General features: G+C 57.1%; 1 protein-coding gene across 1 annotated transcript in view; it reads left to right on the top strand.

Moving 5' to 3' along the window:
• SRRM3 (serine/arginine repetitive matrix 3) overlaps positions 1-22,252 on the top strand; it is a gene marked incomplete at its 5' end in the record, with an annotated part of 32,329 nt that extends 10,077 nt beyond the window's left edge. Inside the window, 12 exons of the mRNA XM_081299769.1 lie at positions 3,386-3,514; positions 3,591-3,671; positions 4,048-4,077; positions 4,488-4,550; positions 4,660-4,695; positions 6,348-6,398; positions 6,903-7,007; positions 7,338-7,515; positions 17,330-17,682; positions 18,104-18,328; positions 18,446-18,583; positions 20,713-22,252. Coding sequence (XP_081155895.1) covers positions 3,386-3,514; positions 3,591-3,671; positions 4,048-4,077; positions 4,488-4,550; positions 4,660-4,695; positions 6,348-6,398; positions 6,903-7,007; positions 7,338-7,515; positions 17,330-17,682; positions 18,104-18,328; positions 18,446-18,583; positions 20,713-20,941 — 1,618 coding nt within the window. The 3' untranslated portion in view covers positions 20,942-22,252. The remainder of the gene's footprint in view (positions 1-3,385; positions 3,515-3,590; positions 3,672-4,047; positions 4,078-4,487; positions 4,551-4,659; positions 4,696-6,347; positions 6,399-6,902; positions 7,008-7,337; positions 7,516-17,329; positions 17,683-18,103; positions 18,329-18,445; positions 18,584-20,712) is intronic.
• Positions 22,253-22,472: the final 220 nt, after the last annotated feature.

Consider the following 22,472-nt stretch of genomic DNA (forward strand, 5'->3'; position numbering starts at 1 on the left):
ATCCAGTGCACACATCTACAGCCGTCCCTATACAGCAGGGAAGGGCCAACTGAGCTAAAAGCCCCAGCTCTGGATATGGGCAGGGAAGGTCCACCAGCAAATTCAAGGCCTGTCCTATTGGCACAAGAATTCTCAAAGCCAGTTGTAGCCAGGTACAGTGGCCCACGCCTGTCATCTCAGCAGCTCAGGAGGCTGAGGCAGGAGAATCGCAAGTCCAAAGCCAGCTTCAGCAACTTAGCTAGTCCCTAAGCAACTCAGTGAGACCCTGTCTCTAAATAAAATACAGAAAAGGAGTGGGGATGTGGCTCAGTGGTTAAGCACCAGTGGGTTCAATCCCCAGTACCAAGAAGAAGAAGAAGAAAAAAGCCAGTTGCATAGCTGAACTTAATACTTACCTTAAAGGCCTCAACTCTACAAGGACTATTCCTTTCCCTCTCTGGGTCTGTTTTCCCATCTATAAAATGGGTACAGGTAGTTTCTCTAAGTTAGAAAGTGGGATAGTGAAATCCTGAGAGCCATTTAAACAATAGAGAACATAATTCTTAGTGATATTATCATTCAGGGGAAATAAGATAGGACAACCCGGGTTCTAGCCCTGGGAGATCCCCTCAAAACAGATGTAGGGGAACCAGGAGCACAAAGCCAGCAAAGGGGGCTGAGGGCTGAGATGTAGCTCAGTGGTACAGCACATGGTCAGCAAGCTCAAGCCCTGGGTTTGATCCTCAGGACCTCAAAAAGCAAAGAGAAATGAAGCCAGCAAGAGAAGCCTCAGTCCACATCCATTTTTGTCCCTGAAACTCCCAGAACAAGTCCTAGAAGGCTTTAAGGCTGGGGACGTGGCTCAGTGGTAGAGCACCTTCAATCCCCAATATTACAAAAAGCAAAATAATTAAAAAAGAAGATACAGAAGGATTTGAGACCTTGCCTCTCTCCCTAGGCCTGCTACAGTACCCTAATCCCATCCTCCAATGCTCCCAGCAGATAAGACCCCAATGGTCTACCTAGCAGGGACAGGAACATGAGAGAGACCCTTTCTAGGAGGGAGGATGGGAGAGGCAGTTAAAGGAGGGTGGGGAGACAGTGTCCTGCAGGAGGTGCTACCCAGACTGAGCTATTTTATTTTGTAAATAACCTTCAGCATGTTTGTGTCAGGATCAACTGAAGCTCTCGCTCCCACTGGCTCACCCACACACTATTTGAGGTGCCCTTATGTTTTGCTAAAGACTGTATTTTATGTGTCAGACGTTCCTGCGGATGATGAGCTGTGTAGGGGGTGACGGGCCCTCGGAGCATAGAGGGCTGGGCAGGCAGAGGGAGTTTGAGATTCAAGGACAGGGACAGGAGGTAGGAGGCTACCAGCTTCAGGGAAAACCCACAGAGAAGAGCAGAGAAGTTTGAATGAAGGGATGCGGGCGTGTTTGGCTCTGCGGGGGCAGGAGGGTGACCTGAGTCTCTCCTCCATCGCCCCAGATAAAACTCCCTACTACCTGGGTGGACTCCAGGGCTGTCAGGGCCAGCTCAGTGTTTGGGAATTGGATGACACTCTTAAGACTGGCCTCCAGGCTAGATAACCCTGTCATATTTGGGTTACATTTTTATTCTTAATACAAATTTTGTCTTTAAATGGTCCATTAGTGGCCACATGCTGGAGATTTGTTCTCTTCTTTGGCTCTGTACCTATGACCTGCCTCCCTTTCCTCCGTCTCTCTCTGCACTGCAGCGTCATTTCTCCCTGGAAGAGGCACTGGTGTGTAAGTGCTGGCAGGCCCCCTGCCTGACAATGTCTACCAGGTGCAGGCAGAACCGTCACAGGCCAGGCCTCATGTTAGGGGCTTCACAGAAAGAAGCTTCCTTAGCCCTCTGCTCAAAGCTGGGATCTTCTTTTCCTCCTTGTATAGATAAGGACCTCGATCTGCCAGCGTGGTCCTGCTTGGACCCAAACCCACCTGTGTGAATCCAAAGCTCATGTCCTTCACACTCTGCATTCCAGCCCTGGCCTCCCTCTGTGGGGGGAAGGGTGAGCTAGGCTGGTGGCACCAAAGAGAGAAGGCAGTTCTCCTGAAACCAGGGCTGAGCCTCCCTCTGGGAGGGGCCCCACCTGAGCCACTAAGGATGACAAATGGAAGATGAGGGTTCGCCACCCTGGAACCCATTATGGTGAAGCCAGGGAAAGTCACTTGTAAGCTTCTTGGGAAAAAAAAAAATGCCCAGCATCCATTACTTTCATGAAATTTCCCAAAAGTCACTCCCATCCTGGAGAAGAAGCCCAGAGAAGGCCTGACAGGGCTGGGGGTGCGGCTCCCTCTGGACTACTTGCCTAGCATGCCCAGGGCCCTAGGTTCAATGCCCAGGACCGAAGGAAAAATAGGGAGATGAGGGCGGCCAGGGAACATGACAGGTCCAGGGCCACGCAGTGACTCAGGGACAGGGCATGATGAGAGCTTGTCTGAAGCTTTCAAAGCCCTTGCTCTTCCCGGCTGCCTGTAGATAGGAAAACAACAGCAACACGAGAAAGGCGAGTAGGGACGAACTCCACTCTGTAGCAGATGATGGCTGGGGGCTCCGCTGTTGAACTGGGACAGGAGGTTGTCGGTCCCCACTGAGTAAAGCAGGGACTTCTGCGGAAATGGATGGCGAGTGTGGGAAGCGGCAGAGTGCTGAGGCCCGCACCCTCCGCTGCCGGCGGGTGATTGATGAGGACATCCCGGGAGCGGGAGATGAGCAGCAAGGGCTCAGGAGGCTGCAGAGGGGAGAGAGGAGAGGCTATGAATATTTCAGAGGCTGAGGCCAGGGCGGGAGGAAAGGAGGGGAAGAGGAGGGAGCCATCGGCAGAGGGCTCAGGGACTCAGAAAGACCGACATCAGCCAGGGGGAGGTCAGGAGTGAGTAAGAGAATGGGGCTCAGGGAGGGAAGGAGGGCGGGGAGGGACTCCTGAATAGTGCGGTGGGGTTCAAGGACACAGGGATCAACAGGGGGCTCAGTGAGGGGGCGGAGTTCAGTGAGTGGGACCGGGACAGAGGAGGGGACTCAGGAGGGGACTCGGTGAGGAAGAGGCTCAGGAAGGAGGGCAGACTGAGAAGGGTGGAACTTAGGACTTAGAGGGCTAAGTGGGCACCTGGATGCTCCTTTTTCTCTTTGCAAACATTGTCACCGAAGGCTGAGGACCTGGAAGGGCATAGCTGGGTTAGGTTACCCAAATCTCCGCCTGATCTTTAAGGGTGGGGGCCGCAGATGCTGCCGCCCCAGCTGATGACCCCCAGGTCCCTTCCTGGAGCCACCACCGCACCCCGCGGACCTTGGGGCCAGGTCAGCACGTGGGGTCCAGGAACGGGCAGTGGGAAGGAGGTCCGCAGAGACAGGTGGTCAGAGTCCTTGTTGCCGGCAGCGTGGCGGAGACCCCACGGCCAGCAGAGGGTGCAGAGCCGGGCCTGGAGTACGCGCCCTTCGAGGAGGATGACGGCCCAGTGGACTGCGACTGCCCGGCCGCCTGCTACCGCGGGCACCGCGGGTACAGGTGAGCGGTCGCCAGGGCGGAGGGGAGGGCAGCACGGGGCCGCCCCACTCACCGCCCTGCGCCCCTTCTCGCCCAGAACCAAGCACTGGTCCAGCAGCTCGGCGTCGCCCCCTCCCAAGAAAAAGAAGAAAAAGAAAGGCAGCCACAGAAGAAGCCGGTGAGAGGCGCAGGGCCCCGGGACAGGCGCGGGGAGGGGGAGGGACCCCCAGGTCTGTGAGCCCTGCACCTGTCTCAGCTCCTCCTACTGCTAAACACCTTCCCTCACTCAACTCCTCCCCTTCTCTAGCTCCCGCCCCCTCATTGAGCCCCTCCCCTTCACCAAGACCCCACCCCCCCAGAACTGAACACAGCAACCTGCCTGTGATCCAACAACCCGGCCCTCCCCCAAGGTTTCCGCACCCACCACCCCAAATGTGTGGTGCCTCATCTGTCATTCCTCCGTCCTTGGCCCCCCTTCCCTGCCCTGAGTGACACCCTAGGGCCCCAACTAACATATCCATCTGTCTGTCCTTTCTCCTGGCTTCTACCCTCAGCAAAAAGAGGAGACTAGAGTCAGACTGCAGGTCAGTAATGAGGGTGGTGGGCAGGCTGGGGCACAGGTGGGGCATGTCTGTGGGTGGGACAGACCCCAAGGCCATCCTGCTGGAAGAAGGCCTCATGCCTTAGGGCTTGGACTCTGGACTCTGTCACAGGGCCAGCTTTTCCTCACAGAGGCCAGTAATCCCACCACTGGAGGCTCTAACCTTTGGGATTCCAACCACCTTACCAAGGGGCCTGGAAGGGAAACAGGGACACAACACAGACAGCCATCTTTAGGGACCTCACCAATCCAATCTTTGGGCCTCAGATCACACTGTACTATGAGCAGCTGGGCTTCATGGCCTGGAATCCCCTTCCCAGCTTCCATACCCCAGCCCCCAAGCCTTTTCCAGTCATTTCCAGCTCCCCTCCCAGCTCACCCCTGTGTCCACAGCTGTGGGAGCGCCTCACCCCTGCGCAAGAAGAAGAAAAGTGTAAAGAAGCACCGCAGAGACAGGTACCTTACCGCCCCACCCTCCACCGAGCCTCCTCTCGCTTCCATGGGCCCATCGGGATCCCCAGGCCAAGCCCGGCCAGCTCAGGAGAGCTCCTTTATCACCACACAGGTCTGATTCCGGATCCCGGAGGAAGAGACGGCACAGGTGAGCAGTGCTGTGCGGAGCATGGGTTAGGGGCTTAGGGTCCCTGAGGCCCACCCGAAGCAAAGATAATGACAGGAGATGAGTCATGAGTCTGGCCCAGCTCCATCCTCTGACTCTGGGAACTGCTTCTCAGAGCCAGGTGGGGGTGGGTAGCATACAGACCAATTCTTTGCAACTTTTGTCTGCCCAGGAGTCAACCTTGACATAGGTGGCTCAAGAATTTCCACTACCCAAGGGGTGTGTCTGAGAAAGCAGCAGCATCAGGACTCCAAATGTACAGGGAAAGCAGATGGCAGGCAGAAGGACCTCCATGCGTGGAGGGCTCAGTGCTGCAGCAGACAGTGGTCAGGCTGGGGCTAGAGCTGGAGCTTCCGAGGGGCAGGTACCAGTCCCCTACAGGCTTGACTAGTGGGGCTGGGAGCCCGCACTGGGACTCTAAGCAGGATAGTGACTTATCCAGGACATGCTGGGGGAGGGGAAAGGAGGAGAGGAGAGGATAAGAGAGGCCCAGGCAGGGAAGGGGGTTGGCCAAGGTGCAGCAGAGAGGTGAGGCCAAGAAGGTAGGAGACTCAGCACAGCCGGGGTGCCTGGGACCGAAGCTGTGGGGCAGTTACATTCCTATAGTTGACGTCAGAGCCAGACCTCCTTCCAGCAGCCCTGAGGAGGGACAAAGTCCCCAGTCCCTTCCCTGTGATGGGACCTCAGTGCCTGAGACCACTGCGCAACACCTAATCCTGCCCCTGCAGTTTCCCCAATTTCCCATCCTCCCTCCACCCCACCCACACACCACCCAAGCCTATGGGTCATTATGTGCCCCTGCTGTCCCAGCATGGTCACCATCAGCATGGGGCCTGGAGAGGACCTGGAAGTGAGCAGGGCTAGACCAGCTTCCTGAGGAGACAGACTGGGGCCTCACGGAGATGTGCAGCTTCTGGAGCCCAAACCCTTGGCCTCCTGGGCCTGTCCCCACTCAGTCTGCTCCTGGGGGAAGGGCATGTCATGTATCGTCACATTGCTTCATTCTGGGATCAGAAGGACTAAAGGAATCTAATATCACCAGTGAGAGGTGGCATCAAGGAGGGTGGCATCTACAGGGACTTGGGGCAGCTTGAGTCTTTGAGACCTAATTGGAAGTTTCTCAAACTTTCCATCAAAGGCAGAAGGTACTGGGGTTGGGGGACCTGCCCCAGAGAGCTGTATGGGGACAGGGGTGGGCAGCTTTGGGGAAGCCCTGGAGATGGATCCAGAAGTCATTGAAAAGCAAGGAGATCGTGCCCAAGAGAAGCATCTCTATCCCAAAGCCCAGGTGAGCTGCCCGCAGCTGGGTCATAGCCTGAGAGGAGAGGGCATAAAAGAGGTATGAAGGGGCCACTTACCACAGTAGCTCATTAGGGGGCCTGTCCCAAGATATGTCATAGGCCATGCAAGTCACCTTTTCAACCCACCAGAATTGTACCCTGATGCTGCCAGATCCGCAAAAAAAATCCCCCTTTCCTCTCGGGGCCTTGAAGCACCCTAGCAGATGAGACAGCAGGTCCCTGTCAGCCAGGGAGGAACACGTTTCAGGCCGTAGCCAAGCACAGTTCTGCTTCAGAGCTCCAAGGCCCCACACACCTCCTGTTCTGCTCAGGCTTGGTCTCTGCTTCCCACAGATCGAGGAGCCCCAAGAGCAAAAGAAAAGAAAAGAACAAAGAGAGGAAGAGGTAAGCCCTTCCCCCTCCCTTCCACCTCTCCCCTGGCCTTTTAGCATCACAAAATGAGGCCTCAAAGAGAGCTGGCTCCCAGTGCCCACCTTGCCCAGGGGGAATTGATCCCACCCCCAGAGAGGAAGCCCTAGGTGAGTCAGTGGCACTGATGGAATGCAGGCCATTGTCTGTCTCCCAGTCCAAGGTCCTTTCCATCCCAATCTTTGTGACCCCCTGCCCTCCCCAATCTCAAGTCACAAGAGCAGCAGGTGAGGGATGGCTAGCCAGGCTGGGACTGCCTAGGGAAAAAAAGACGCCTTTTCCTAACTGTGACACTTGACCTGTAGGGGCCGCTGTTCTCTGCAGCCAGCACTAGCTGCCTTTGGATAGTTTTATAGGAAACCATGGGGATCTGCAGTGACCTCCATCAGACTTCACCAGGTCCCTGCAGGCAGGTCAGGCAACCCCAGGGCAAAAGTGGGCAGAGCTTAGGCACTAGCTGATTCCCCTCCCCCACGCCAGGCCTCACGCAGAGTCCCCAAGCCGAAGGTCCCACCGCCACAGCAGTGGCAGTTCCCCCAGCCCCTCGCTGTCCTCGCACTTCAGTGACTCCGGATCACCTAGCAGGTAGGCTTGGCTCTGAGAGGGCTCAAGGTGGGCTTTTTTTACTTTTGGGGGTGTGGGGTGCGGGTATTGCAGATTCAGCAACCCAGGGCTGGTTGGCAGGGCTGGTGGACAGATGTCAAATGATCAGTAGGTAGTCGTTGGCCGGGGTCCTGCAGGTGACCACCTGCAGAAAGAGCTGAGGTGCCACATACCCTGAGGCGGAAGGCAATCATGACAGTGCGGCTGCGTTCAGGTCCAAAGGGAGGGTGGGAGTGTCCCCTCTGCATTCGAGGGAGCGGCCTCCAGCAGAGGGGGCGTCCCACGCGGGCTCCCCCATTCCCCCGCCCCCAGGCTGAGCCCCAAGCACCGAGACGACGGGCGAAAGACGGGCAGCCAGCGGTCCAGCGGGAGCCGGTCGCCTTCCCCGTCAGGCTGCAGCGGATGGGGGTCGCCCCAGCAGAACGGCGGCAGCAGGCAGCGGAGCGGAGCGCACCGTGGCCGCCCTGGCTCGGCACACAGCCCGCCCGATGTACGTATGCTCTGTTTTGCGGAGGGTTCCCGCGCCGGGCGGGATGCGCCGTTTTTTTGGTGGCGGGGTGATGCGGTCACCAGAGGGGCGCACACGAGTGTGTCAAAGGGGCGGGGCTGCTTCCTCCCTACCCCTGCGCCCACCGGCCCGTACCCCCATCGAGGGCGGGGCGTCGTGGCACCGGAATCTCCAGGAGTGCTCTGGTTGTTGGGCCCACCCGGCCCTAATGGCAGGGTGAAAAGGGCCTGTAAGCTTGGGCCACCCTTGAGCTTGGCGAACTGAAGGCCAGGCAGGGGCTGACCATCCAGGCACTCCGTTGGTACAGAACTAGGGAGGAACAAAGGTCTCTGCCTCCCCCAGGCCTAGCGGGGAGCCGGCAAGGACATTGGTAGGAGTCACAGTCAGATACTGGAGTCAAGAAACAGGAGCACACTGCCCCCTCTCAGAGTCCCTCCCCTGACCCACTGCTAGCTCCTCTACCTCTCTCAGGTCCCTCGCCCATCTCAGTCCCTGTGCTGCGACAAAGCTGCCTTTCTAAAATCCCTGCGCCCTGGAGAATCTGCCTCTTTGGGCACTGCCCACACTTGGACAGGTGTCTCAAACCTACTGTTCCACTTCCCACAACCTACCCTCCTAAGATACCTCCCAGGGAGCCGCCCTCTGGGGCTCCACACCAATACCGCCCACAAAACTGTCCCCACCTAACCTCCAGGAGATACACAGTCACCTCCACCCCACAGACAGGCATGGTGCAGGCACGAGATGGCGGATGGGCTGGCTGGGCGGAGGTTCTCCAGACCCTGGTGTCTGTGGGTTATAGGGTACAGGTTGACACCCCTCAGAAAGAGGGGTCGGCAGTGCTGCCAGGGGCACCCGTGAACTCTGGGACCTGGGGTAGGGAGGCCTGCAGGCTCCTCCCCAGACCCACAGACTGCCCTGGAAGCCGAGGCCAAACGGGGAGAGGTGCCCTCCACAGACCTCAGGTCTCAGCTGCGAACGTGTCCATGTCGGTCAGTTTCATTTTGATTTTTGGCTAATTCCCTCCACTCCCTTTCTTTTCTCAAACACCCTTCCCCCGGGGGGCTCAGAGGAAAGGCAAGGACAGCCGATAAATGTCTCTTGATCTCAGTATTGATTTTTTACTGAAGGACATTATCTGTCTCTAGACTGTCCCACCTGAAAAAGATCCAGGCTCTTGGGCTGGCTTCCGGGACTGTGGTTGAGCCACATGGGAAAGGTCTAACTGAAGGCCCCGTCTGTCTTGGGAGTAGGAGAGGGCATGCAAGGGTAGCTGATGGTAGTAGTGGCAGGGACAGCTACACAGGCCCTGGAGCTGATGGGGGGAGCCAGAAGTGGGCGTGGCCACCCTCACGTGCCTGAGCGCAGAGTCATTCCCCAAGGCAGGGTCATAGGGCCAGGCTAGACAAGATGCCCACTGGGACCCTGCAACCTGCTTAGCCCCAAATGCCTCTTCTTCAGCATCGCCTCCTCCTGGGACCTCCTGAGAGACACAATCACAGATTGTCTCAAACCAGGGTTGAGAGCCCCTTCCCCCTTCTGGTCCCTTCCTGGCTCTGGAGTTTTGAACAACTACCCCACCCCTGCAAGAGTCCTGGGCTCCTGCATACAAAATACCCCCACTGACTTGAGCAAGCTGATGAGGAAGAGGACCTAGCCTTGGGGAGGGAGACTCCACAGCACCCATGTCTCTTTTCCCTCCCAAATGGTACTCCATGAGGATGTGGCCCCAGGAGTGTTCCAGGGGCCCGTGCTTTCACACTGCTCGGAGCTTTGGCCCCAAATCCTATTCCTGTCCAAGGACTTGGGAGATCTGGGGCCTTGAACACCTGGGTCTCTAACATGCCCTGGCATCCCCTCTTTGCCTGAAAATGCTTTTGGGGGAGTTAAATGAGGCCCGTTTCTCTCCCATCCAGAGAGGCGAGATGGGGGGCTGGGGTGTCACGGACTTGACCATTAACGACAACTACAAAAAAAAGGGCTTTGGACAAAAGTACTGGGGGTGGTATTCTTGGACCTACCTTTAAAAAGAGAGAGAGAGAGAAATGGAAAAAAGAAAGAAAGAAAGAAAGAAAAAGAAAAAGAAAAGCTCAACATTTTTAACCCCGTCTATGTTTTTGTTTGTTTTTTAGCCTCTCCCATTTGAAACGTGGTAATATTGTGATTCCATTTCTTGTTTAGCCGGCAAGGGAAGAGGGTGGGGAAGGTTATGTCATTTTTCCTGTTATTTTGGTTTTTGTTCGTATTCCTTTTTCCTTCCTTATTTCATTTTTCCTGTGTAATGTACAGAAATGCAAACTATCTCTCTGGGCTGTTTTTCCCCCCTCTCTTCTGTGTTGTTCTAGAATTTTGCTTTTGTGTGTGTCACTGTGGGAACCTTTCTTCCTAATGCAGAGATGGTTTTGAATTTTAAGTGAACGTTAATCATAGACATATCTCTCTATACTTATTTTCCCCTCATTATCAGAATTTAAAAGGGAAGATAAATGCTAAACTGAAATGACATCCACACCGATTCTGCCAAATCAGCAGCAGCTCCCGCTCCACCCAGGGCACCCCAGGGCAGGTACTGGAACTGTTGCCACTTTTAAATGAACAAAATCAGTGCTTCTGAGTCTGTGAAATTAAAAAAATAAATAAATAAAAAGGGCTGGGGATGTGGCTCAGTGGTTAAGCACCCTGGGTTCAGTCTCTAGTACCAAAAAAAAAAAAAAAAAAAAAAAAAAAAAAAAGTAGACCCAAGGCCTCTGACCTCAAGACCCTCTGTAGAGAGGTAGTAAATGGAAAGAATATGACGGGAGCCCTGAGCCAGAGGACAAGGATTTGGGAGAAGGATTCTGGCTGCCTTGGCTCCAGCCTTCCTCCACAGAACCCTCCAGAGGTCTATGGCATGCTTTTTAAGTCCTCCCAACTCCCTAGAACTGGGGCCTGCCCACACTGAAGAACTAGGACACAAGTGCCCCCTTGTTCCAGAAGCACACTCTATTATTGCTGTCCAGTTCATGTACAGACAGGGAAACAGATAATTAGGCACAGAGAGGGAATGGAGCCACTCAAGATACACACCGTGGGATAGAAGAGTAAAATGCTGAGCAGGGGACCTCATGGGAGAAGTCCTTCTGTCTGGTGTCACCTGGAACCTTTGCCAGGCTCCCTTCAGCTCCATGAGCCAGGCGGGTGCTAGCTTCCCCCACACAGGCTCCAACACCCTGGCCATAAAGGGTGTTCAGAGTTTGCCCTCTTAGAAGTGGGGCCACTTTGTCTTTGGCCTTGGCTCCACCTGTCTCTAGCATTAGAAAGGTCAAGGAAGGGCTAGGGGTGTGTCTCAGTGGTAGAGCAGGCGCTCTGCCGAGGTCCTGAGTTTGGACCTCAGCACTGAAAAATAAATAAATAAATAAATAAATAAATAAATAAATAAATAAATAAATGTATGTATGTATGTGTCAGGGAGATTCAGAGGGGGCACCATTTGGTGATAGCGACAGAGAAGTCTCAGGGCAAACCTTCCGTGCTCTCTCTGGCCAACATTTCATCACACAGTGGGCAGCCTCCAGTGACCTCAAGAAGAGGTGCCTTGGCCCTCCCTGACCTGCCTCCCGCAGGAGGAGCAGCGGCCACAGCTGCAGCAGGGCGGTCAGGATAGGAGACAGCGGCTCTGCAGTTCTCCCAGGATGTTCCCCTCATTTCCCAGGACAGAGCCAGAAGGCAGGAAGGATGAATTTTGCTAAAACGATGCCAACGCCCGTGGGCCAGGGACAGGGGTTGATCTGAGGCAGGACAGTCCTCCCGATTGAAATTGTGGTTGTCTTCCCTTTTAAATGCACCCCCCTCCTCCGCCGCATCTGTCCACTCCGGCCTTGTTTAAACAGCTTTAGCTTTTCTCTCTTCTTTCTGTCTGCGTCCACCTGTCTGTCTTTCTGCCTCCTTGTGTCTGTTTCCTTCCGCCATTGTATCTGTCCTCTCATTTCTTCTCCTCTCTCTGTTTCTGTCTCTGCCTCTCTGTGTCTGTCCATCCTTCTTCCTCTCCGCCCCTCTCCCTGGACATGGGCCTCTCTCCCATGCTGCCACCACCTCTTTACCCCGCTGTGGTTCTGCTGCCATCAGCCGCTTCCTGCATGCTCTCTGGAAGGTTCCTGTTGTGTAAAGAATTGAGGAAAGCTTGGCTGTCAAAGCCTGTGGTTCAAAAAAAAAAAAAAAAAAAAAAAAAAGCAAACAGAAATGGCTGGGCAAAAGCCCCTTCCCATCCCTGGGACCAGACCCCTCACCCACCACCTCACACTGGCTGCCCATCTGCTGGCTCAGAGGGGGAGTGCAGGAGCGTCACTGTCTTTGCCCCATCTGCATTCCCAATGCGGAGACCTTCTTTTCTTTTTTATTATTGCATTCCTGTCCCTGACCACTGAGAAGGTAGGTATCCTGGCTCCGCTGTGCGCTGCCCCCGCTCCATCTCAGATAAGCCCCGCCACTCTGCTTGGTTTGAATGTGGTTTTCTTTCTCTCTCTTTCTCTCAACCTGGCTCTGGTTGGTTTTCTCTTCCTCCCTTTTCTTTATTTGAGTGACTATTCATTTGTAACCTGCACTTTCTCCAAATGAGCTGCAAATCTGTGTTCCCTGGTTTGTCATTTGGTTTTCTTCACTTCCCCTGATGACTTTTCTAGTTCATCTCCTCCTTCTTCCTCTCCAACCCCTCTGCCCACCCCAGGCCCTCCTCCATCTCCCTCTTTCTCATTTTGTTGTCCGAATGCATTTCTGTGTGGTGTAGCATCCAACCGTGTGTCCCTGGACTGCGCGCTGCGGTGGAGCCAATTTGAATTCTGTTGTCTGGAGAGCTTCTAAACCCCTTGCCTTCATCCTTGCCAGCCCCTGGGGGTTTGGTCAGCCCCTGGCCCTCGGGGTCCACCTGGGCAATAGGCAATGGTGGAGTGGATATGCTGGGCCTCTTGACCTCCGGATCCTGGAGGAGTTTTTGATTGAGGTCAGGCACAAGGAAAGAGCCTGTTTTCCCTGCTCCCCGCCCTGGTCTGGGCCAACTGCACCAGGCTGACCTCTGGCTGGGTGCAGGTCCTTTTCTGGCAGCAGGATGGAACTTGGGGGTAGGAGACACAGGGCTCTGGGGCACCCACAGGCACTAAAATTGAGCCTCAATGCTCCATCTCTTAGGTGTGATGGTCTAATAACTGCAAGGGTTGAGCCGGCCAGGAGCAGGTGCAGGACTTTGAGGACCTATTTGACAAAGTCTCCATGGGGTGGTTTGGGGGATGAAGTGGACTCTTAGCTTCCTTTCCCCTGCCCACTAACCAATTTGGACAGCCCTCTCCCCCACTCCCAGCCTCCTTTCAACCTCTGCACTCAAGCAGCTTAATGGTGCCATGGGTGCAGAATGATCCAAAAGGAACAATCACTAGGGGGCCAGGATTCCCCCAGGGGTTGGGGCAAAACCAGGCTTAGGTCCTGAGACTTGTGACTCTCTACCCAGTGCTCATCCAGCCACACTGAGGGTACCAGCGTTAGAGGCAGGCATTCAGGGACCCACATTTAATGGGTTCCTTCCCACCAGGGAGTATCTATAGAAATGTGGTGTCCCAACCATGCTGAGCCTCAGGGGGCCTCCAGCTTCAGCTTTGAAAAGAGAAGGCCTGGCTGTTACTCCCCACCCCACGGCTTACCCCAGGGCAGGTGCTGGGCACTCACCCACTAGAACATTCTTGCAGGCCGGGGTGGTGCTAGGAGGGGGACAAAATGGTTGTTCTTCCCAGAGGGAGAACAGAGGCAGCTTTGCCCTGCGGATGGTCTGATGTGCCCAGGACCCCACAAGAGAGATGTGACCACTGCGAGAGGCAGTAGGGAACAGGCCTAGAGCTTCCCATCCTGTCACTGGCCCTCAGAGTCCCAGGATCAGGGGAGCATACCGTCCCTTTCTACATCCTCCCATGGTCTCTTCCCCTCAAGCTTTTCTTACAGGAGCCAAAGCAAAAATGTCAGCTAGCAAGTGGCAGCAGGGAGCAGGGCCTCTGAGGCAGGCCAGGCCCCTCGGCTGCCACTCACTCGCTCAGTTGCTGAGCAAACAGGTGAGGCCCTGCAGGGTGTCTTCGCCAGGAGGTGAACAGGCAGACCTGGGTCTGTGGTCCCTCCCCACCTCAGACTAGAAGCCTGGCAGAGATCTCTGCCTGTTGAGCAGAAGCTGGAAGTCAGGTGGGCAGTGCCTGCTCATCACAGTGGCCCCAGCCCTGGCACAGAAGGAACTGAGGAGCTGCTGTGGGGTCACAGAGGGGTGACCCTGACTTGACCTGGAGGCCAGGAGAGGCTGGGGAGGAGGCAAGAGCACCAGCCAGGCTGCAAAGGAAAGGGAGGGATAAAGAAAACATTAAGAAGTAGGAAAAAGTAAAAAGAAAAAAGAGCAGGCTTCCTAGAAGTCATTGGGAGGTCTCTGGCCCCCACAGTCCTGCCCAGCTGTGGAGTATGGAATCCCGTGGTGTCTGGCCTCTGATCTTCCTTTGAGGGAAGAATGAGACCTAGATGCTGAGGACACTGCTCAGCCTCTGGCAGGATCCTGGTGATCCTTTTTTGAGGACTTCTGGAGGAACTGGGTGTGGGGCACACCCCTGGAATCCCAGCCACATGGGAGGCTGAGGCAGGAGGCCAGCCTGAGCAACTTAGCAAGGACCCTGTCTCAAGATAAAAAGGGCTGGGGATGTAGCTCAACGATAAAGTGCCCCTGGGTTCATCCCTAGGCTCCATGCCTGGTATGGGGGTGGAGGGGCTTCTGGAGGAATGGTGGAGAAGGACCTGAGGGTGGCCTAAGAGTCTTCCCTCAGGTCCAGCTCTATGTGTCCCATACCCAGTAGCACCTTCCCATCCTCTACCTACTGGGCCTCTGAGGACACCACCAAGAGGCCTCAGGCCTTCATGCATTGCTCCGAGCCTGTTAATCTGGAAGGGTACCATGTCTCCCAGTTCCTTTACAGGCCAACCCTGTAAGGACAGAAAAAGACTCCAGTTACCCGCTTTTTACCAATGGGGAAACTGAGACCTTCCCCCCACAGTTAGGTCACTTACAAAAAGTCTCATAGCAAACTTGGATCACTTTGAACCTAAGATGTCTCACATTGCCAATTATTGTCACCTTGGGCTGGGGCAGGCCAGTTGGTTTGGAGCAGAGGAGAGGGATGTCGGGGGAGCCCAGGCTGCAAGACTTACTAGGCAGGAAGCATCCAGCTCAGTCCAGGGGCCTGGCTCAAAGGCTGGGACCCCAGTGGCTGGACAGCACCATGGTTGGGTGGGTGCCTCCAGCCCAGACCCTACATGCTCCTCACACCACCCTTCACTTCCAGCCAAAGACAGTGGGCAGATGAGAGGGTCCTGCATGTCTGTGGGAAGGAACATAATGGCCTTGAGCTTCCTCTCCTTTGGAGCCATGGTTCACATCTGGGTCCTGACTCCTGAGTACTCTGCCCCCCTCACCTCAATGCCTCTCTGACCAGAGTAGCAAGCAGAGCTGTTGAAGGAGGGCTCCAGCATCCACCTGGGCGGTGGGTACCTTGAATTGTTTCTGAAGCTCCCCACCTGGTACCCATTCACTTGATGCTCTTTGACCCTCCAGGGCAAAGGACAGAAACTGCAAATTTAAAGATCCTGGAGATGTCTTTCTCATTTGCCTCTTCTCAAGGGAGAAGAATGCTGAAGGAGAGAACCTAGGGCTGGGGCGTGGAGTGGTGAGGCCCGCTGGAGGGAGGATGGGGGCCAAGGCTGAACAACCCACCTCAGTTCTACCAGCCTACAGTGAGGCCTGAGCAGGGGATCCGGAGGGCCAGGGTTGACAGAGAAGTACCTCGACAGTAGGTCCTATGCCCACCTATGCCTGCCTCTGCCCCAAGTGGGGACATCAGGCTCTCCCAGACAAGTCTTGATGGCCCCATTGACTTTGGGCTGTTGCTCCCACCAGCCATGGCTGGTGTTCTTTGGCTGCTTCAAGCACCAATCACTAGCTGGCTGTGCCTGTTAACCCGTGGGGCTTACATCATGGCTCTACCTGCCTCTGAGGGCAATTCTTCCTCAGCAAGTGGTATTGAGGCCTTACTAGCTGATAACAACTGGGGTTCAGGTGCTGAGCCAGACACCAGGTTGCCCTGGAGGTGCTTGAAGTCAATTTGTTTGTGGTGCCTGGGGAGATGTTGGGGACAGGCCTATAAACAAACAGGTATTATCAACTCTTACAACTTGAGAGCCCAAGGACAGGAGGAGGGGCCAGTTTCCAGTGAGTTCCGCTCAGGGAGAGGGATGGGGAGGGGGATCCAGGTCACACAGAGAATCCTGGAATACTTGCCCTGGAAGAGACATAGGAAGCAAAAGCCAACCTCCTGATTTTGTGGATGGGGAAACGGAGGCCCAGACTATGACAGTGGACTTGGCCAGGGTCCCTTGGTGAGGTAGTGGCAGGCTCTCAAACCCCTGGTCCTCAACCAGGGCCCTTTTGATGGTACCAGGTGCCCTTTCTGGTTTTCTGTATCCTGATCCTCGTGTTCTAAATCTACTTTTGGAAAAAAAAAAATTAAAAATTAAAAACCTTTGGCATCTCTACCTGGCAGTCAGCCAAGAGGTGCCCAGTGGCCTGGGGAGCCGGGCATTACTAGTCCTCCCTCCAGAGGCAGCATGGCCTCTTCTCAGGCCTAGTGTGGGGTGGTTTCGTTTTTCTCTCTCTCTCTCTATCTCTCTTGCATTTTTGTGAATCTAATGATGAACTTATGCTACCACACTTTTCCCTTCTCTTACACACCTTACCTACTAAAGGAGGAAGTGCCACTTTATTGGTAAGTGGACGTTAACCAAGAGGGACTTAAAAATCAGAACTTTAAAAAAAAAAGAAAAGAAAAAAGAAAAAGAAAAGAGAGAAACAGAAAGACAGTCGGGTGCTACTGACAGCTCCAGAGCTCTCTGCAGGGCCGGAAAACAAAGAAAGAAAAATATTAACAGAAAACTGTCAGGTTCCCCAGGAGATCATTGGTTTTGAGTTTGGTATCTAATGATATTTGTGGATTTTTGGTTTTTTGGTTTTTTTTTTTTCTTTCTGTTTTCCTCCCTTTCTTCGGTTCAGTTTTGAGTTCAGTTGTCCCTCCCCGCCCCTCCCCCATCTGTGTGCCGTGTGACCCCCTCCATCTCCTTTGCCCACCCCCATGCGCTGGGGGGCCTGGCCTGGTGGGCTGGCCCTGGCCCGGCCTCCCGGTGCCGCCCTCTCTCTTCTCTCTGCCGGGAATCGTCCGTCCCCTGCGGGGTCAATGCCAGCCCCGGTGCCCGTCCTAGAGCCCCCTCCCCTGCAGCCCCACCCCCACCGCTCCGTCCCTCTTGTGTTTTGCATGCCGAGAATCCTGCATGAGCTGCACTGTTAAGGCCAGAAGGTGGACACTCAGAGAGGCAGAGGCAGGGCAGGCGCGGGGAACCGTGTGTGCGATGCTCCGGGACTGGCAGCCCTCGCCCGGGCCCGGTGACAGCCCTCTCTCCTTTTCTCCCCCCACCCCACCCGCCCGCTCTCTCACCCTCGACCTCTCGCTCTCTCGCTGGCTCTGTCCTCTTCGCCTGTCTCTCATTCTTCCTCTTTGCTTCTCTAACTTCCCCCTGGCACTGTCCCTGTCTCTCACCTACCTCTCTTTCTCTGTCTCTCTCTGTCTCTCTGTCTCTGTCTCTTCCTCTCCTCTCCATTCTCCACCTCGCTGCGCTCTGTCTCCCCGGCCCGTCCCTCCCGTCTGGCTCTGTCCGTCGCCCTCTCCGCCCCTCCGTGCCCTCTCTGCCTCTCTCCCCTCAGAAGCCCAGCTCGCCCTCGCCCAGGGCCCGCGACAAGGCAGCGGCCGCGGCACCCACGCCGCCCGCGCGGGGGAAGGACAGCCCGAGCCCGCGATCCGCGCCGTCGTCGCAGGGCCGCGGAGGCCGCGCGGCGGGCGGGGCGAGGCGGCGGCGGAGGCGGCGGCGGCGGCGCTCGCGGTCTTCGGCGTCCGCACCCCGCCGCAGGGGCCGCCGGCGCGCCCGGCCCGCGCCGCCCCGGGGCTCGTCGCGCTCGCTCAGCCGGGCCCACTCCAGCAGCGACTCGGGCGGTGGCGGCGCCCCGGGCCCCGGGCCCGAGCCGGGCTCCGAGCGAGGCCACGGCGGACACGGGAAACGGTGAGCTCTGGCCCCACCCCACACAGAGCCCCCTCCTCGATGGCCAGCGGTCCCCCAGCTCCCCAACCAGGGCTCCGCGTCCAGCAATAGCCCCCTCACTGAGCAGCCCCCGCCCACGGAGCTGCCCGCTGATGGACGACCCTCCCCAGGGAGCTCTCCCTTCACAGATGGCCCGGCTCCACGGAGCTCTCTGTCCGCCCACTGGTCCAAAACCCCAGGGAACACTGTCCCCCTGCCGAACTCCCCCCACTGACCCTGATCATCACCCCCGCCCCAGCTCAAGGAACACCCTCCTGTCCCCTGGACTCACTCATCACTCTCCCCAAACTTATGCTACCTCTGCCCTGCACTGAGTCCTCCCCTCATTATTTAGGACACCCCACCCCCGCCGCCGCTGAAACCCCTCTCTGTGCTGCCTCAGGGTGAAGGAGCGGCCCGCGCGCGCGCGGCCAGCCAGCACCTCGCCGTCCCCTGACCCGCACGGCAGGCGCGGCGGCCCGGAGGGGAAGAGCTCGTCGCGCAGCCCGGGTGCCCACCCCCGGTCCTGGAGCTCCAGCCGCTCGCCCTCTAAGTCCCGCTCGCGATCCGCGGAGAAGAGGGCCCGCAGCCCCAGTCGCTCGCTGTCGCCCAAGAAAGCCGTCGGCCGGTGAGTGCCCGCCCGCCCCGCAGAGGTCGTGGCCGCGACCCAGGTCGCTGGCTGCAGGGGGCCCCGCCTGAGGAGCCAGGCCTTCGGTCTGTCGCTCACCTCGGGCCGGCCCTGCAGGGACAAAGACGGAGAGGGCCGCACGAGGCATGCAGAGGCCGAGGCCGCCCGCGCCCGGCGCCGCTCGCGCAGCTACTCGCCCATCCGCAAGCGGCGCCGCGACTCGCCCAGCTTCATGGAGCCACGGCGCATCACCAGGTACGGAGGGGCTGGGGGGGCTTGGGCGCAGGGCTAGGGCCATTGACCCGAGTCAGTGACCGGTGACCTTGGAGGTGAGGGGACCTTCTCCAAGGGCCAACTGGAGCCTGGCGCGGGGCGGGGAAGGGGCCACAGCGGCAGGAGCGGAAGAGGACTCAGTGAAGGGAAAGGGTTCACCCAGGAGAGAAGGGAAAGGGCTGGGCTGGAGGGGCTGGGGTGCTGGGGATCAGACAGGTGGAGGAGCCTCAGAAGGAAAGGTCCCAGCCGGCGCCTGAAGGCCCGTGGAGGGGAGAGAGCTCTGTACTTGGGTCTGAGTGGGCGCCTCAGCAGGCATGAATCTCCGCTCTGGAAGGTCCAGCCATCTCTCTGGAGCCCGTTCTTCCCTCCCCACACCCGCCTCCGCGAAATAATGTCTCCTTTTCTCCTTCATCTCAAGGTCCAGTGTGCTGAGTGGCCTGTGGCCAGCCTGGGGGCCCGGTTGACCCCTCTCCACAGGCTGCTGGGGAGATGTCATGTGAGCTGGTCTGCTCCGGTCAGCTGTCTGTCTGTCTGCCTCTCCTTTTCTCACTAACATCCCAAGCCCTGGGGAACTGGAGGAGGAGGCACAGCAGTGTGGTCTCTGGGGCAGCTGTGGAGGAACCCCCGTCCAGCCAGGAAGGCTGTGCACAGGGTGTGGCTGGTTAAGCCAAAGCCCTAGTCAGAGCTCCTCTGCTAGGACCGGAGGGGACTGGGCCTGGGTCTCCAGGTGACATTATGACTTGTCTTTGTTAAAGTCACCTTTAAGCCTTGGATTGGCCTGGCATGAGTGGAGAATTACTGAAGAAGTTCTGAACCCAGTTCTGAACCCAGTTCTGAACCCAGTTCTGTCACTGTCTTGCTGGGCAGCCTTGGGAGATTGGTGTGCCTCTCTGGGTCTCCACTGTCACGTGTGTACAGTAAGCAGGGCTCCTTGAGCATCATTTCAACTCCAACAGGGTCGGATTCTCACACTTATTCTTCCTAGTCCTGAGGGAGGAGAAGGCATTGCCTCCTTCCCTACCCCATAGCTAGAGGCCAGACTGCTCAGCTTGGGACACCCAGACGGCTCACACACACCACCCACAGCTGGAGGTCCTGAGACACCTGAAAGCCTCCACCCCTGCCACCTGGCACCCACTTCAGCCGTCTCCAGGCTGCCTCCTCCTCCCCACTGACACCTGTTTTCTTCCTCAGAATTAACCCTGCGATGGGACACTAGCCCTCTTAACCCTCTCTCTTCTTTCCTCTGGGTCACAGCCTCTCCTGCCTTCAAACTAACTCCGGGCCAGCGGGAGGTAGCTGAGTGAAGAGTGGGCGCCAGTAGGACTGGGCCAGGCCTTGAGCACGGCAGCAGCGGCCAGGGTGTCCTTGTTCCCTTTGAGTTACCTGAACAGCCCAAATTCTTGTTTTCGTGGGGTATAGAGAAGCAGGGTTGGTCATATTCACAAAGAAGCCATGCTGGGCGGGGCTCGGCAGCACAGTGCTTGCCTAGCATGTGAAAGTTCCATCCCCAGCACCATGCATGTGCACAGCTGCACACACATCATACACATGTCTCTCTCTCTCTCTCTCTCTCTCTCTCTCTCTCTCTCTCTCACACACACACACACACACACACACACACACATCATACACAACACTACTTAGCGCTGTTCAAATTTTCATTCGAAGCTGGGTGCAAGCCAGACGTGGTGGCGCACACCTATAATCCCAGGACTTGGGAGGCTAAGGCAGGAGGATCCCAAGTTCAAAGCCAGCCTCAGCAAATTTTAAAAAGGGCTGGGGATGTGGCTCGGAGCACTGCTGGGCTCCATCCCCAGTACCCCTCAAAAAATGTTTCATTCATTCCACAAACATTTATTAGCACATCTCAGATCATGCAGAAACCTGGCTCCTTTCCTGGTGGACAGGTGAGAAAGACCAAAATGATCGACAGGGCAAGTGATTCAAATTCTATTTGGAGGGGGTGGACATCTCTGAGGCCAGGGCTCAGGGGACACTGAGGCAGGAAGCCCTGGTCACTGCTAGATGGGGCTCAGGACCTGTGTGAGAGCCCAGAGGGCAGAGAGCTCGGCCCTGGCTGACTTGTAATGCTCTTTTCCCCCTGGCAGTGCCCGGAAGCGTCCTATCCCCTACTACCGGCCCAGCCCCTCCTCCTCCTCCAGCTGCCTGAGCAGTGACTACTCAAGCAGGAGTCCCAGCCGCAGCCCCAGCCCAGGCCACAGCCACGGAAGCTACAGCAGTCGCAGTCGCGGGACCCGCAGCCGCACACGCAGCCCCTCCCGGACCCCCAGTCCCAGCTACCAAAGCCGGAGCAGCTCTGAGAGTGGGGGTTTCTGAGCCCAGAGAGACCCAGTTGGGGTCCCCTGGCACAGGGAGAGGCCAGGCCCCAGGACCTGGAGAGGGATGCACCCCCCACTGCAACAAAGAAGTCCCGGGGCCAGCACGTGGGCAGATGGGACCAGGGAAGACCGTGAGGGCCGGTGCCCTGCCCGTAGGAGGAGCCAGATTGTGCTGCTCAGAAAGGGTGCCCAGCCCGCTTCCTGCCCACCTTCATGTCCAGGGAACAAAGAGCCGTTTCGAACACAGGGATCACCCTGTCCCCTTCCTGCTTGATGCCAGCTCACCAGGCTGGGGGCCACTGCCAGAGAATGGCATGAGTCCAGTCTGCTGTGTCACCTCACCTCTGTTCGTAGGCCCAGGCACACCTTGGAGAGGGCCAGACCTCCTCTCCCTGCTCCCCAGGGCCCTCCTCTCCTCTCTCTCTCTCACTGGGCAGATGAGGAGGTATCCAGCAAGCTGGGTCTAAGCTAGACAGAAGGAAGAATTGCCTAACTCTTGGTGCACCACCATCCAGGCTGGGGAGGAGGACCCTGACTGAGGGCTGGTGGCTGGTCCCACAGCCTCCCCCAACCTCTCCCCTGGCCCAGCAGGGCCCAGACTGGGCAGCCCGCAAAGCCCCAGCCTCAGGTCCCATGTCTCCAGGCCAGGCTCTTCCCTCCATCCCCATCTCAGCCCTAGGCCAAGGTCATACCAGCCAGGACTTCCGTGTGACAGGAGGTGGGGGTGGAAGACCACATCTTCATCTGACCCTGAGGTCAGAGAGGGTCAGGTCAGGGGGTGGAAGACAACAAAGGCTGAAGATGGCACAGGGACTTGTGACCATGGGCAAAACAGCACAGTCGGGTGACAGAGCTGGCCACAGAGAGCTAGGAGGGATTGGAGATGGGTCAACGGCATCGGGCCCCACCAAGAGAAGGGCAGCATGTGCCAGTCTGGGACACGACTAGATGACAGCCCAGGGTTACAGGCATAGGGAAATGTGTACAGTGCCCTCAGGGCCTGCCCAGGGAAGCGCCTCCTCCCAGGCTTTGTTGGGACAGGCCAGCCAAGGCTCCCCATGGAGGGGTCGTGCAGCCCTTGGAAGGGAGGCCAGGATCTAGGCCCAGGGCCTTGCTTGCCCTGGCACCGACGGGGACGCAGGTCCCCAGTCCTCTTCTGCAGCTCCCAGCCCCCTCCTCCTGGGGCCCTCAGGGATCTCACAAAGTCTTCCTTGGCCCAAGAGGGCAGATGCCCTGGGCGCAGATAGGGGGAGGGGTCTGGCCCGGGTTCCCCCCTCTCTATTCCCCCTCCCTCTTATTCCGCGGTGCGGATAAAAATTGGACTCTAATAATAAACACTCAGTGCCCAGATGGCACGTGGTGAGAGCAGGCCTCTGTGAGTGTTGGCATCTGGGCAGACTGGGGAGGGCAGGGAGGCCTGGAGTCATTCCCTGCCATGTGGACTGGAGAGGGAATCAGACTCCTCAGTACCCCAGAGAGAAGAACTGTCACCCAAGAAGCAGGGACCAGCATATGTATCCCCTGCCTCT

Source organism: Spermophilus citellus, assembly GCF_964194105.1.
Source record: "Spermophilus citellus genome assembly, chromosome: 6".
NCBI classification, from domain to species: Eukaryota; Metazoa; Chordata; class Mammalia; order Rodentia; family Sciuridae; genus Spermophilus; species Spermophilus citellus.